The sequence below is a fragment of the Melospiza melodia genome, chromosome 10 (genome assembly GCF_035770615.1).
Source record: "Melospiza melodia melodia isolate bMelMel2 chromosome 10, bMelMel2.pri, whole genome shotgun sequence".
Taxonomy (NCBI): domain Eukaryota; kingdom Metazoa; phylum Chordata; class Aves; order Passeriformes; family Passerellidae; genus Melospiza; species Melospiza melodia.
Window position 1 is genome coordinate 30,733,788 of NC_086203.1, and position 16,274 is coordinate 30,750,061.

The window sequence follows — 16,274 nt, forward strand, 5'->3', positions numbered from 1 at the left end:
AACCACCGGGAACAATCAGTCCTCCCGATGTCCAAACTCCCTGATGTTATTCAGTCTATGAAAGTGACCTTCATACTGCAGCAGATTAAAAAAATTCCATCCAGGCAAGGAAAGAGCACGGAGAGGAGCCAGAAAATGCCAGGCTGGCCTCAGCACCCGGTCTGACGGCACAGGGAGACTCGGGGTGTCATCCACCTGCTGATTTATTGCACTTTGCTTCTCAGAGCAGGGGCTGCAAAATTAATTGCTCCATTATTTCTTCCTATGAAAATAAAACCCCACAGGCTCCACTGAAATGTCACATCCCTCGTGCAGGAGAGGCTGTTCTGAGCTGGAGGAGCGCAGGTTCCCAAGGGATGGTGAACAAGGAGCAGGAGCTTCTATGAAAAGTAAATCAGTGAGATGGATTCAGTCATGTCCAGACCAAACAGGAGCACCATCCTCCAGGGATGGGGAGAGTGTCTCAGGCTGTTTGGGAATGAGTTCACAGACGTGGGAATGTGGTTTGAGTTGGAAGGGCGGAGGTCCCACACGCTCTGGGGTCCCTGGGCTCTGCAGTGTGTGACACCTTCAGGGCACAGAGCTGGCACAGGCCTTTCCTCCTCTCCCACACACCGACTGCACCAACCCATGACTGACACTTGCTGAGAGAGAGTTTGGTTCTGGAAAAGGCTCTTTTTAACAATTACTTGAAAACACAGCCCATGAATAGCTCAGTCAAGCAGTACAACCACACAAAACCAGCAGAGACTCGTCAGCGTGGCACCCGCATGGCACTGCCAGGGGCTCGCTGCTGCTGCTGCTCTGTTTCACTGGAGATACTTTGGAAAGTGCTTCTCCTCTATTTTTGTGCCCTGAGATGTGTGGAAAACACAGATAAAACTGCTGAGAATGAGACTAAAGAGCTCGAAAGGGTGAGTGCTCGGGAGTATTCACACCCTTAAGTGCATGGTACAAAGGAACACAAAGCTGTACAAAAGGACCAAAAGCCCCCAACCAACAGCAAAGGAAAGTCTGGACTCTGCGGAATAGGATAATTTGTTCTGCTTAGCAGCATGATCCCGAGGGGTTGGGGTTTGGCACAGGTGGTCAGGCAGGGATGGGGCTGTCAGACCAAACCAGAGCTGCTCCAGCTCAGAGCCAGCCCTGCCACCATCACCAACACGGGCAATGTCACAAACCAGCCCTGCCACTGTCACCAACACGGGCAATGTCACAAACCAGAGCTGCTCCTGCTCAGCCCTGCCCACCATCACCAACCTGGGCTGTTTCTCCTGGTCCTGCACCCAGGCAGTCCCATGGCACTGCTGCAGGGCTGGGAGAGCTCGCACAGCTCCCCTGGGACAGGATGGACCTGCCCAGTGCGGCTCCTGAAACCTGAAATCCATTCAGCTGGGCAATAAAAATGAAGGATTTGTGATATAACAACTGAAACAAGGCCCTGGGGTTCCCAGGGTCACGTTGTTCCATATGTGCTGCCCAGAAGAGCACCCCAGAGCAGGCAGGAGCCACTCATGCCCCGCAGGACAAGGGGACAAGGTGCTGCCCCTTCTCCCAGGCCCCTCTGCCGAGCCCTTTCCTGTGCCAGATGTCACCCCCCTCCCGGTGGCGCTGACCCCCACCCCTGCAAACAGCTGACAAACACCTTCTCATGCAAACACAGCATGGAAACAGCCCAGCCTGACCTCTCTGGGCGCTTGGAAACCCAATGCTGGTCTGGCTGCAGATGGACAGCTCTCTAAAACAATATTTACAGACACGGAGAAGCACTTTCAGCACAAAACTGGCTGATAGTAGCCCTTACCAACACCTCAGCAGCCCCTCACATGACAGAGCCTCAGGCACGTCCGACACTCTGCCCAGCCATCAGCACTGAAACCTGCCCAGTGACAGGGCTGGTTTATCTTTCCATCTCAGTGCCTCCCACCCACAGGGGCACACCAGGCTGCCCAAAGCCCCTGAGAGCCCAGCTGCACTCCTGACTCCTCAGGTGCCTTCACCGTGCAGCCACAGACTGGCAAGAGTTTCTAAATTTCCCCTCTTCCAGCGTGAGCCCATTACTCCTTGTCCTGGCACTACACTTCCTGATGACTTATCCAGGAGTACAAATAGTTGGAGTCTGTTCTTTTGGGTGGGTACAAATAATTTTTAATGGCACTTGCCCATATAAAATGCACAGTCCAGACTATTTCAAGCAGTAAAAGCAGCTCTTTGCCAAAAGCAAGTGCTAATCCTTTATCTGGAGCCATTAAAATACAATTATTAGTCCAAGCAGAATAGCAGAGCTTCAAGCCAGCGCCAGAGTTATCTTTTCTTATCATTGAGCCATGAAGGAAAGAAGCAATAAACATAAAAGTGCACCAATAACTGCTTGTTCTAATGAGTAAAAATAACTCTGGCAGAGCAGGCGCACAGAGCAGAAACTTTCCCCAGAAATACAGAACTGCAAACAACAGTCCAGGGAGGTTAAAACAAACGTGTGCTCTGGCATTTGCAGCTGGAATATCGGGATATTTCCAAGAGCCAGGGGTGGGAGAGGGGCTTAGAGGGGACACCCCCAGAGCGACAAACTGCCACTGGTGAGCACCACGAGGGGCACCTGACAGGGCAGGAGAGAGGGGAGGGCACCCCTGGCAGGGCCTCTGCAGCCCTGAGAAGCCCAGGGGTGCTCTGCCCTGGGCACTCCTGATGCCACATAAAGCCACATCCCAGACACCTCTCCCAAAGCCCCTCCTGTGGAACAGGGACAAGTCCTTGCCTGGTAAAGCCCCTCCAGATGAGCAAAGCCTTTGCCTGGCAAAGCCCCTCCTGATGAACAGACACAAGCTGCTCCTCGGGCAGCCCTCACTAGATGGTGCTGCGAGACAGCACAACAGCACAGACAGCATCTCCCCCTCCCGCCTGCTTCAGTAGCATCTAAATCCTTCGTCCAGCTCCTGCAGTGTTCCTTAGTCCATTGATCCGAATCAGAAGTGTAGTTAAAAACTCCGTGCTGATAAAATATTCAAGGCTGGCATGTTGATTGCAACATCCATTTTTTACCCAAAGCTCCCAGGAGCAGCTCTGTTCTCCAGCCACCTCTATGAAGCATTTCTTTCACCCACTTTTTTTTAAAAAGTGCAATTTCACAGAGTTCTACAAAGGATAATGTTTAAACTCCCAGCCCTTACTCTGCACATCTACAAAGAGATTTTCTAGACTCCTGCTCCAGCCCCCACTGCATTTAAGCTGTATAAAATAAAGCCAGGATTGTTTCCATCTGTCTTCTCCCCTCTGTGTTCCACACCAAGCAGGGAAACCCAGGGAGCAATGGACTCTCAGCAGAGAGCCCTGGGGCAGAGCCCCTCGGGCTGCCCAGGAGCCACAGCAAAGCTGGAGCTGCTGGCAGATGTGCAAACACAGCCCTCCCTCCTCCCTGCATCCATCCTCAGAGCACTCACACAGCAGCATTGGGAAAACTGAGTGGAAAATTTCTGGGGTGTTTGATTGCTCAGGTTCAGTGGGGGAAGGATTTGCAGCCAGGATCGTGTCAAACCAGGCACGAGCACACAAAATATTCACGTGTATTTATATTTCTCTGGGAAAAGAATGTTGGAAAACATTGCCCTTTGCTTATAACCATCATGTCCTGAGGACAAATCATTTTGTTTTTTCCCAGCAAAGGGCTCCAAATCAGCAATCGCAGTGGGGCTTCAGGCTACTCCTCACCACTGGGGACAGGGCTGGTTGAACTCACCATTCCTCATGCTGGCACCTCCTCAGGAGGGGCAGGACAGTGAGGATGTGACCCTGCACCCCCTGCACCCCTCAGCTGTGCCCTGCAGGGCCAGGCTGGGCCACTGAACCCAGTGGAGGGACACACTAGCATCTCCCCATGGGACAGGTGAGCTGGGCAGAGCCCTCAGGTGATCCAGGCACAGCCCCAGGCTCTCCTTACAGGACAGGTGAGCTGTGCACAGCCCCAGGCTCTCCTCCCCTCCCTGGCTGTTCTCCAGGGCCCCCAGCACTCTTGGCTTCCCTTCAGGGGTGGGAGTTTCCCATATCTAAGAGGGGTGGGAGTTCTCTCCATATCTAAGAGGTGGGTCTCAAATGATGTAGGATGTCAGTGTTCAAAGTGATGGAGCTTGCTTGCCAAATGCTGTTTCTCATAATAAAAACAAGGGAAAGAATAACATTTGTTCAATCACATGGCTCTGGCAGTGTCTGTTTTTCTGGACTGTGGCACTGCTTGCCCTGAAGGCTGAGCAGGTTCCTCATGAAATGCCATTGAGTATTGGGCCATGACTTTAGAGAGCACCAGAAATAGTGTGTGGAAGCAGAAAAGCAGCATTGTTTTTCTTCCACATATGGGATCCAGTTCCAGTGGGGGATTTACACACACAAACATAATCCCTTTTGATTCTGACGTAGCTGGGATCTTGCTGACCCTCTTCTATTTTTCCCCTCCATCTATTGCACCATTAACAATTAATTTTCTTATTCCTTTTTTGGCCATCCTTTCCCCTGAGTTCAGGGTGGCTCAGCCAGTTTCCCTGGCAGCCCCCAGGGCCTGTCCCTCCTCTCTGGGTGCAGATGGGGCCATGGGGGCTCTCCAGCCCCAGAGCAAGGGACACATCTCTGTCCCTGCAGCCAGACACGTCCAGCTGTCCCCTCTTGTCCTGGACATGCCCAGGGAGACACAGCTGTGCTGACACTCAGCTCCTGCTTACACCCACTCCGAGCAGCGTGCTGGGGGCTCTTCCACCCCTCTGCCTGCCCTGGCACCTCAGGGGGCTCAGCCCTGTCACTGCTCGGGCAGGGCCTCGGTGGCATTTCCAGCTCTCCTGTCCCCAGCAGGGCCCTGTCCCCATGCTGCAGTGCCACCTCAGGGGGCTCAGCCCTGTCACAGGTGGGCAGGGCCTCGGTGGCATTTCCAGCCCCCATCCCCGTGCTGCAGTGCCACCTCAGGGGGCTCAGCCCTGTCACTGCTCGGGCAGGGCCTCGGTTGCATTTCCAGCCCCCCATCCCTGTGCTGCAGTGCCATCCCCTGGCACAGTGCCCATCCCAGCACATCCCCAGCCCCCAGCTCAGGCTGCACAGCCCCTCTGCAGGGCTGGAAGGTTCTGGAGAAAGCCCAGGTTCTGGAGAGCCCAGAGCCCTCCTGCCCCTCGATTCCTGCTCACCGTCACCACCAGGCACCCTGCAGCCACACAGACGGGTTTGGCAGAGGCAGAGATCTTTCCAAAAGCTTTAATTTGTGCACCAAGGCTGTCCAGCCACATCTGAGCCTCTGCCATGCCGTGGCTGGAGCAGGGGCCCACTGTGACAGCCACTCCTGATTTACAGAGCACAGTCAGGGCAAGTTATGAATATTAATTCCCTTAGTTCTGCCATAAATAGTCCCAGTGAGCAGTACCCATAAAAATACAAACAGTTCAGTGTTAACTCCTGGAAAGGCCCAGCGCAGACCTGGGACAGGCTCACGGCAGGGCCCAGCCCTGTGGGGTCACTGAGCAGCTTCACCCAGCAGGCCCAGCCCCAGCCCTGGCCCTGCGGTGCCCAAAGGGGACCCAAACCTGTTGGCTTTCCCAGCCCCCAGCAGCTTGCCTTGCAGCTAAAGCATTTTATCTCCTGGAACACAGCCTGGCACACAGAGCAGTTCTACCCACCCCTGAGACCCCCGGGAGCCAAATTCCATCTCGGGCACGGACAGGAGGCACGGGAGGAGGAGCTGTGCCAGGCCTGGGCACAGACAGGTCCTGCCCTGATCCCAGAGAGGCACCCGTGCGTGGAGAGCACTCAGAGGGCTATGCCCACACAGGCAGCCCCCAGAGACAGTGGGGCTGTCACTGTCACCACCCCAGCCAGGCCCCAGGGGCAGCCTCCTGTGCCACTGCCATGGATATTCATTGTGTGAACACGGATAGTCCCAGCTGAACCCCTCAAAGCCTGTCTGCAAGGTAAGGGCAATGGGACAAAACAAACAGTATTTATTCTATTTCTCCCTTTTATCCCACACAGAGCAATCAGTAATTTTACACACTAAATAAGTGTTTATTTTAAATTGAATTTCCCTTCTCCATCTAATAAGCCAGTAGGCACCTTCCACCACTCAGATCTTGGACACTGCTGAAATCACCTGGTTCCTACAACATTACAAATGGGTTTGTGTGCCCTGTTTGCATTAAAACACCACAAATTAGGCCCTGGGTACTGGCCATGCTCCAATGGACACGAGAGCATCCGCATTCCTGCAGAGTTACAGTGCTTCCTCCACAGACTGGATTTATATCCACATCCAAACCAAATAAATCATCAACCACAGCCCCTAAACCAGCTCACTTATCACACCAAGTGTGAATAATGAAATGTCATAATATTTGCCCAAGACACGTGGTTTATTTGCTTTCAATAAATAAAGTCTAGAAGAGGAAAAAAAAAAAAAAGCAGAGGTAATGCTTCCTCTTGGTGTTGGTCATTGTTGGGAGTGGGAACGGCCTCTGGACGGGGGGAGCCAAGGCAGAAAGGGGAGAAGAACCCAGCTGGAGCCAAGGCAGTGCCCGCTACTCAGCATCCCCAGGGCAGGCTGCAGGAGCCAGGCCAGGGCAGCTGGGCACAGTCCCAGGCTCAGCCCAGCCAGGCTCAGCCCCAGGCTCAGCCCATCCCACCCAGGGCTCCATGACACCCCCCAACAGAGGGCACACGGGAATCTCTCTCACTGCTGCTGTATTTACTTGATGCTGCAGCCCTGGTTTCCAGCAGCTGGCAGTGTGCCAAGCTGGGATCTCAGGTGCTCACAAACTGGTCAGCTTTGCCTCTGGTTCAAGTACCCCCCTTGGCACAATCAGGCTAATGCTACCCTCAGGGACCCCCAGCCCAGCACCAGTGCCACAGACACAGCCTGGCCTGAGCTCCACAGCTGCTCTTTGGGAAGGAAAGGGGCTCAGCAGCCTCACTGGAGCCTGAGCCCAGCCCAGCACGCAGCTTTGACAGGCAGTGCCACAGGGAAGAGAACCACACAGCTCAGGGAGAGCGGGAGGGGGAACGGCAGCTGAAAGCTCCACATGCAAAGCTCCCGGCTCTAGAAATAGGATCTGTGTTCTGTGCTGGGTTGTTAGGAGACTCATCCTGCTGCAGGGCTTGGGAGGATTGTATTTGCAGGCATTGGGAGCCTCCTGGCTGTGCCACAGCCAAGGAATGTCCAACCCCTCTGTGCATCCCAGCCATGGGGCAGGCAGGGCACACAGGGCAGGCAGGGCACACAGGCTCCCTCCCTCCTCACCTAAACCTGTGCCACAGAGCCCTGCTTGTGCTCATTGCCTCCTCAGTGAGACACTTTTAACCACCTGGTTTCCCCCTACACTAGTGCAGCTGGATAGGAGCCTTCCCTGAGCCATACTGGGCTCTGGCAGTGCCCTGGGAGCCTTCCCTGAGCCTTCCCTGAGCCATGCTGGGCTCTGGCAGTGCCCTGGGAGCCTTCCCTGAGCCTTCCCTGAGCCATGCTGGGCTCTGGCAGTGCCCTGGGAGCCTTCCCTGAGCCTTCCCTGAGCCATGCTGGGCTCCTGGCAGTGCCCTGGGAGCCTTCCCTGAGCCATGCTGGGCTCCTGGCAGTGCCCTGGCACCTGGGACAGGGAAAGCTTCATTGGACTGCTGCCACCCTGGATCCAGGATAAAACAAACACCCCCAGGATGAACCACAGCCAGAGGCAGGCCGGGAGCCCTGCTCTAACCAGCTGCACAACTGGTTAACTCTGATTATCTCAGAATACCCCGCTGGTTATGTCAAGGGATAAATCAAGGCAAGACTGTCTCTTGATAAGGAAAAGCCAAGTGAGGCTATTTTAAAATGAAAATGCAGAGGAATTCAGAGTGCCAGTGAGAGAGAAGAGCTGAGATTAGGAGGTGACACAAACACAAACTGCAAGAGGCCTCTCCAGAGCTGTCCTGCGCCTTCAGCAGAGGAGCAGCAGCAACCCAGGATCTGCCCAGAGCTGGACTCAGCCAGAGCAGCCCTCGCAGTACCCAGGGCAGGGCTGTGAAGCACCTGCCTTGGCTGGGGCTGGTCAGACCCCACTGCTGGGGACACCCCCAGCACCACCAGCCAGAGGGGAGGCAGCTCCTCAGCACCAGCACAAGCTCCATCCCCACACCCAGCAGGACAGACACCTGTCCAGCCTTGGGCACCAGCTTAGCCCAGAGCCAGAAGGTCCTGTGGGAGAGGGAATGGGCTCAGCCCTGCCCCAGGGGCTGCACAACAGGAGAGGCAGCTGCAGATGGGGCCTGGGGCACCCAGGTGCCATCAAACAGCCCTAGGGTGCCTCAGAGGGCTCCATCTCCTCTCAGCTCACCTCAGGCACCAACAGCCCCTGGTGTGACCCAGCAGAAAGGTGCCCAGAGCAAAAAGAAGCTCAGAGGTCAGACAAAGACAAAAGGAAGAGCTGTTGGTCGTGGGCCATGGGATGAAATGCAGCCTCAAGGGGTGTCACAGCTGGCCTACACTGTGGGGCTTCAGAGAAAATAAAGAACTCAGAAAAAAGAGCAAATAAAGAAGGACTTCCACAAGGAGAGCCCAGACCCTGCCCCATGGGCTCATCCCTGCTGAGAGGCAGCACCACCAGCCCCAGCATGCCGCCAGGATCCCCAGCCCTTACAGCGAGACCAGGATGCCAAGATGGGTGGTTGTGTATCACAGGGGCAGGAATCTGATATTCATAGACTTTCTCTCTGCTTTAAAGGGCAAGACTCCTTGTATGGAAACAAACTAGGACAACAGCTTGAATGATAAATCACCCTTCTTCTGTACTTCCTCTCTGAAATTTAATTTTAATTGATATTAAACATGACAGAGCTTCTGCTCAAACTCCTATTTGCCAGCCCTGATTTCCGCTGCCTCTGCAGGGCTGATGCCAACACAACCCTGCCCTCAGCAGCCTCTGTGCCACCAGTCCTGGAGGGCTGAGGGGCCACCCAAGAACAAGAGCCCCGTGCCCCTCACAGGGCCAGGGCACTGCCCAAGGCAAGGCTTTCACCCAGGGCTCTGGCACAGATCCAGCCAGGCTGGAGCCCTCAGTGATGCTGACAGGGAGGAGAGCCACACTTCCAATTTCTCCTTCTTTACTATTCCTTCACTGCAGTTCTGGTCTGCTCATTTCCACAGGAGCTTTGATCTCAGTGAGCTTTATTTCTGCTTTATTCTTCTCTGCTCAAGAAAAGTAAATCCATTTTGCTGGCTGGGTCCTAGGGGCAGGTTATTTATCTGACTTCTAGCAGGCTTCCAGGCCCCCAGCCCCAGTCCTACAACCTGCCCAGCCCTGACAATGTGCTCCCACGAGCAGGGCTGCCCTGAGAGCACCCAGGAGGCTGCTCAGGGGCTGGGGGCAGCGCTCACTGCGGGCTCCTGCAGAGGAAACGTGCCACCAGGATTCTTAATAAATGTTCTGACAACGGAGGGTTTGCATTTCAGTGAAAAACCTCCAATGGCATCCATGTGGGGCAGATCTGTGCAGCAGACGGGGCAGAGCAGCACTGAGCAGCGTCCCCTCCCCTCCCTTGCCCCGTGTGTGTGCCCCTCTGCTCTCACACCGTGTCCGCAGCCTGAAGTACTCGGAAATGCATTTATTTATAGCAGCTACAGTGCAGGACCCTTCCCGTGCCTCTGCCGGCTGCGGGAGGGAAGGAGACATTCGCTACCTGCCGCTGCCCGGGTGTGCGGTGCCGGGACACCGGGGCACACAATCGCTGCCCTGCAGTGCCAGCCATGCCCGGGGCTCTGCAGGGGCACCTCCACACCCAGCACCTGCCTAGGCACCTCCAGCCTCCCCTGGGACCTGCCAGTCCCCTTGCTACCCCATTTTTGTAAAGGGCTTTTTTCACAAAACCATCACTTTTAAACAAATCCTCAGATCAGAAAGGCAGGAGCTCACAGGAGGCACTGAGGAGGATTAGCAAAGTACAGCACTGGTTACATAAATATTAACCATGCAACCCTGGAGTAGATATTCCAACCACTGTGGTTGTGTGGGTTGGTCTTGGATTTCCTCAAGTTTCCATGGGTGAGAAGGTGGAAGCTGAGGAACCCAGGCTGGCACCACAGGCCTTCTCCTGGGCTCTGAACAGCCCCTGAGGAGCTCTGGCCAGCCCAGGACAGGGTGGCATCTCCAGGGGATATTTGCAGACACAATTCCTGAATCCCCCAGCAGCTTCATTTACAGATTGACAAAGTTCTTTTAGTCTTTTGAGGACTTTTGCCCCAATTTGGGCATTGTTTCTCCCACACAAGGATAAGATCCCAGCAGCACAGCTGGGCTGGGGGCTGCACACCCACCCTGCCCTGGCTCAAAGGCCACCAGCCGCCCACACACATGCCATCCCCCTGAGGTGGCAGCACGGGGGCGGCCCAGAAAAGCCCCTTTAAGGGACACTTCAGGGCGGCCTCGGCAGCCAGGACATTAATTTTAGCCTGGAGCAGTGCCAGGGGCACGGGCAGCTGCTGCGGGCGGGGCCAGCGCCTCCTGTCCCTGTCGCTGTCCCCAGCGCTGCCCAGTCCCCCCAGCCATGGCCGAGGAGCACCGCGAGCTGGAGGAGCGGATCATCATCAAGGACCAGCACACCAAGGAGATCGACCTGGTCAACAGAGACCCCAAGCACATCAACGAGGACGTGGTGAAGGTAGGGCCGTGCCCCAGCAGCAGCAATCGGCGTTTGGGGTCACACCTCGGGGCGTGCTGGGCTGCCCTCAGCCCCTGCTCCTGGTCCGTGTGGCCCCAGAGGGCTGTCCCCAGGGCTGTCCCCAGGGCCGGGGAGGTGACAGCCCTGCCGGCCGGGTGCGTGCCTGGCTCCAGTTAATGCCACATTTCCCATCCCTTGAATGGGCTCTCCAGTTTCATTGTGGCTTGAAAATTTATGGAGATCCTTCCTTTGCACCAGCAAGCTGGCAGCCAAAAATAACACAGAAATTAAATATTACCAGTTTAAGGGGATATTGGGAAAAGGCTGCTGGCCTTGGAGGCACCCCAGTGTCAGTGCCTGTTGTTTGAGGTGTGTTGGCATGTTTGTGGAAGATTGCTCTCCCCAGGGCAGCCCAGAGGTGCAGCGCCCCCAGCTCCCTCCCTCATTTCTGACCAAGAGGAATTCCCATTCTAACTCTTGGGCTTTCTCTAGACTCCCTTAGAACAGCAAACAAAATTTGTCTCTGTTAGCAAAGATAATTCCAGCCCAAATGAGAACAGGAGGAGGTGAAAGGGTTTTGTTAAAACCATGTTTGTGACTGTCACGGCAGAAGGGACAGAGGGCACAGAGCTGCTCTCACAGGCTTTGTTACAGGCTGTGACCTTTCAGCACTGCTGAAACACAAACCTCAGTTTGGGCATGAAAGCACCATTACAGCTGCAGCCATGGTGTGGTCAAACAGGATGAGCTGTGACAGTGAGAGCCATTGCTGGGCTCCCTGCTGGCACTGTGAGACCTGCCCTGACAGCTCCTGGCACCTCAGCATCACCTCCAGCATCCGTGCCACTGCCTGCAGTGCATCCCACTGCCCTGGCCTGGGGCTGGAGACGTGCCAGGCCAGGGGAGCCCCGTCTGCCACGGCAGGAGGGACCAGCAGAGCCCTCAGCCCACGGCACCAGAGACCAGCAGGGACCAGCAGAGCCCTCAGCCCACGCTTTGGGGTTCCCCAGCCTGGGAGCAGCAGCAGCCACTCCTGGGTGACAGTGCCAGCAGTGTCCCAGCCATGCCAGGACCCCACCAGCCCCTCCCTGCCTTTCCCACTCCAGACTCTCCAAAGCCTGACGAGGCCTTCCAGGCTCACCCACTCCCGTGGCCATGCTGCTGCTCCAGCACTCAGAGCTCAGCATTCAGAGCTCAGCCCAGCATTCCTCCACCTTAAAATAGCCCGGGAGGGCCGGGGAGGGAGGGCAGAGGCAGCCCGGGCAGGGGCACAGCTCACCCTGCTCTGTCCCTGTCCCATCCCAGCACCAGGGCATGGCAGCAGGAGGGCTCTGAGGCCCGGGCAGCAGGAGCTGCAGTGCCCACAGGAGGAAGGGCTCACCTGGCCCGGGATAAGCATCTGAGCACCACAGAGCAGCAGCCAGAATTTAGGATCAGGTCACAGAAGTGGCACTGCCCACAGAGCCTGTCACAAACCCCTCCAAGCACGGCACCAGAGCAGGGCCTGGCTCACTGGGTGAGGCTCTCCCAGCACAAAGGGTTCCATGGTTCTATAAAGGAACAGTACCTGCACGTGCTGCTCCCCGAGCACCTCCAGCAGGATCCAGACTCAGCCTGAGCCCCCACTGCTCTCCAGGCCCAGTGTGATGGCAGCAGAAGGAGCAACAGTGCAGAGCCCCTGCTTTTATATCCCACTGCTCCCTGCATCAATTGGTCCCTGATGAGCTCGTCAGGCAGCTGGGCACTAACCTGGGCCAGTCCCCAGCACACCTGGGCTTCCTAGAGGCTGCTGATGGCACCTCAGGGCCAGCTCTCAGGGCTGCTTCTCCTCATTGCCAATACTTCTGTCAGCCCCCCCTGCTCACTCCAGGAAATTAAAGATGACACAGAGTGATTTTGTGATCCAAGTGCTTCCAGAAGCAGAATGGATATTGTTATTTAACACGAATGTACAGACACGTCAGCTGCTGGGGGGAGGCCGGGCTGGTTTTCAAGACAAATAGCTCAGCTCATATATTCCCTGGCAGTGAGTTACACCCCAAGGGGATCTCAAGTGGAGTTTTGGGGAGTGTGTGTCACTCTGAGACACTCCCAGTGCCTGCACAAACGGCGAGGGCGGGGCTGAGCCCCAGCTCCCTTCCCCAGGAGGAACATGGACAGACAGCACTGAGCACCTCATCCTATGGGTATGAATAAATAATCCATAAATCCAGAGGGTTCTTTATTAGCATGAACACCTTCCTGCCGAGTGGGCAGCCCCATCCCTGAATGCTAAAAAAGGGCAGGAATGGGCTCTGGCTGCCTGTGCAGCCAACACTCCCACGCACAGCTCCTGTTCCAGGGACTCCTGTGTGGCCTCACCTGACTCCCCAGACCAGGGGCTGGGACAGGGACTGTGCCCCCCGTGCTGGGGCCCCAGGCGGGGGCTGAGCCACCCCTGCTGCCCACAGGCTGTGGCTGGGCAGTGCTGGGAGCCCTGAGTCCTCTCCCAGCTCCGCAGGGCTGGCCCTGCCCGGGCTGCAGGGACCCAGCCCAGCACTGTCCCCACTGTCCCCAGGCCCCTCCGTTTGGGATCTGCTCTCCCCTCCTGCTCACACCAGGGCCTTTGCTGACCCCCAGACCTCCCGTGTGTCCTCTGCTCTCCCCCAGGTGGATTTTGAGGATGTGATAGCTGAGCCCGTGGGCACCTACAGCTTTGACGGCGTCTGGAAAAGCAGCTACACCACCTTCACCGTCAGCAAGTACTGGTGCTACCGGCTGCTCTCCGCCCTGCTGGGCATCCCCCTGGCCGTCCTCTGGGGCTTCCTCTTCGCCCTCATCTCCTTCTGCCACATCTGGGCCGTGGTGCCCTGCATCAAGAGCTACCTGATCGAGATCCAGTGTGTCAGCCGCATCTACTCGCTGTGCATCCACACCTTCTGTGACCCGCTCTTCGAGGCGCTCGCCAAGATCTGCAGCAACGTCCGAGTTGCTGTCCGGAAGGAGACTTAGGTGCTGGCAGCTGCCCCAACACCCTCACACAACCCCCTCTGTGCAGGCTGCCTGCCCTTGGGCACACAGAGTCCAGTGAGGGACCCAGACACGGACACCCCTGTCCAGTGAGGGACCTGCCCAAGGATACCCCTGTCCAGTGAGGGATCTGCACACGGACACCCCTGTCCAGTGAGGAACCTGCACATGGACACTCCTGTCCAGTGAGGGACCTGCCCAAGGATACCCCTGTCCAGTGAGGGACCTGCCCAAGGATACCCCTGTCCAGTGAGGAACCTGCACATGGACACTCCTGTCCAGTGAGGAACCCAGACATGGACACCCCTGTCCAGTGAGGAACCTGCCCAAGGACACCTCTGTCCAGGGAGGGACCCACACAGGGACCCTGTGGCACAGGAACCCGTGGCAGGGCCCCGCAGCAGAGCTGGCTCTCAGGGGTGCTCTCTGCTCATGGAGGCAGGCCAGGCTGCTCCTTACTCCACCCAAAGCCAGAAGCCTCAGGAGAAGGGAGCCCATGGTGGCCCAGGGAGCAGCCCAGGGGTCCCTGTGCCCTGCAGGCCCGCGGAGCTCCTGGGAGGGACAGGGACTCCCTCCTGGACAACAGCCCTGTCTGTCCGTGTGCTGTCTGTCCTCGGGTGCTGGGCGAGCACTGGGGCTGCAGAGCTGCTGCTGGCCCCCGCCCAAAGCCTGCCTGCCCCTGCATCCCTTGGGGCTGGTGCTGACAGAAACTCCCCCACAGGAGTTATTGTTTGTGACAAACAATTGCTGTGGTGGGAGCTTCTGCGTTAAACTGCTGCTCAAAGCTTTTAGGGATAGAATAGCTAAACCAAACGCTTTTCATGCCTACTTGCATTTCAGCCAAGCTGTGAGAGCCAGAGCAGGCCATGCATGACATGTTGTGTCTGCTCCCAGAGCGTGAGCTGATCCTGGGCCAGCTGCAAACCCGCCCCTGGCACTCGAGGCTCAATTATGTAATTAATTGTGGAGCACCCTTAAGTGCCGTGGGCAGGGTCCAGGGCAGGACAGCACGGTGGGAGCCAGCCCTGAGCATGGCCAGGGGGGACACAGAGCCTTGGGGAACCCCAACTGAGAGACAAGCTGGGCTCTGAGCAAAGCCTGGCTTGGCTTCTCAGGACAATCTCCATGAGATATGGGTTCAGTCAGCTCCAGGCACTCAGGGTGTGCCTCCCATCCAGGCACACAGGGTGTGCATCCCATCCAGGCACAGGGAGTGTGAATCCCATCCAGGCACACGAGGTGTGCATCCCACCCAGGCACACGGGGTGTGCATCCCACAGGCCAGGGCTGTCCCTCCACCCTGATGGACAGGGAGAGCAGACAAGGGAGCCTCTGCCAGGACCCTGCTGCTCCGGCCACAGGGAAAGAGGAGCCAGGGGTGAGGTGCAGCTCAGAGCTGTTTCCTCCCCTGTACTGTCAATTAACTGCTCAGTCCCTCTTCCACGGAGCTGCACTTTCACTTTGAGGCCCTTGAAGGCTCTTTTGGCTCCAGCCTTAAGTGCTTTGCTGAACCAGGGCCCAGGAGGTCTCCTTGTTCAGAGGCTGCTCTCAATTGTCTCCATGTGTGCCTTCCCCTTGGATTCCAACAAAGACTTGGAGCCAAAGACTCCTCTAGTGCCACGCCAAGGACGAGAAAGAGCCAGGCTTTCTGCTGGAGCTCTTCCAAGGGCTTGGGATTGTGTACTGCTGTTATTCCATAGCAATATGGTACCCAAGCTCCAGCAACATCAGGGCCCAAGGAGGATGGAGTGATTAAAAACAAAAAAAGATATTTAGGTAATTATAGGGAGGTGGGGGAAAGTCTCAAAAAAAACTTCATTTTTTGTGAGAATAAAAATAATTAAAATCAATTCCATAATGGGCTTATACTACTTGTTGTTGCTGTTCTAGTAGTTCACTGCCTGAACCCGAAAAACCCTGAAATGCTGATGTCCCCCCCACCATTGCTCCCTGGGCTGCTATCACCTGGGCACACACTGCTCACCTGTCAGCCCCTCTGTTCCAATTTTGCCCTCCTGGAAAGCTTTTGGCAGAGCATTCGCTGGGGCACTCCCCAGCTGTTGTCACTGTCCACCCTCTGCCGCAGTCTGGGGCCAGTGCAGGAGCTCAGCCACGGCCCCTCTGGGCTGCAGCACCTCCAGGCGCGGGGCACGGCCCTGCCTGACCCCCATTCACCTCCAGAAACTGCAGCCGGGGCTGGAGGGAATTCCCTGGGAGTCCCAGAGCTCCCTCCCTTCTCCGTGCCTCCGTCCCAATTACATCCACAGCTCCCGTTCCTCCCCGGCTGGGGGATGCAGCTCGGACACCCCTCCGTCCTTGTTTGCTGCAGGAGTGTGTGGCTCTCAAGGAGAAGGAAGGTGAACGTGGGAAGAAAATGCTCCATGGTGTCCTGAGGATTTCAGCCAGTCAGCAAATGTGCTATGCTCACTTGGAGCTCCCACAAAAAAAAAATAAATCAAAGGAATGTCAGGATGGGAAAGGTGCAAATGGACCTGCTGGCCAGAGTGATAAAATAAAGGACACATTTAAATGCATTTTTCATGTTCATTCCCATCATGAAAGGCCAGATTACATCGCTCTTTGAGAGCCCCAGCCATGTCCCGTGCAGTGCCGGCGTC

General features: G+C 56.4%; 1 protein-coding gene across 1 annotated transcript; it reads left to right on the plus strand.

The window, feature by feature from the left end:
• Window positions 1-10,495: 10,495 nt before the first annotated feature.
• On the plus strand, window positions 10,496-13,876 carry CAV3 (caveolin 3). Its single transcript, XM_063165061.1, has 2 exons — window positions 10,496-10,647; window positions 13,297-13,876. Exons 1-2 carry the CDS (start codon window positions 10,534-10,536, stop codon window positions 13,636-13,638), a joined length of 456 nt encoding a protein of 151 aa, XP_063021131.1. The 5' UTR covers window positions 10,496-10,533; the 3' UTR covers window positions 13,639-13,876.
• The last annotated feature ends 2,398 nt before the right edge of the window (window positions 13,877-16,274 follow it).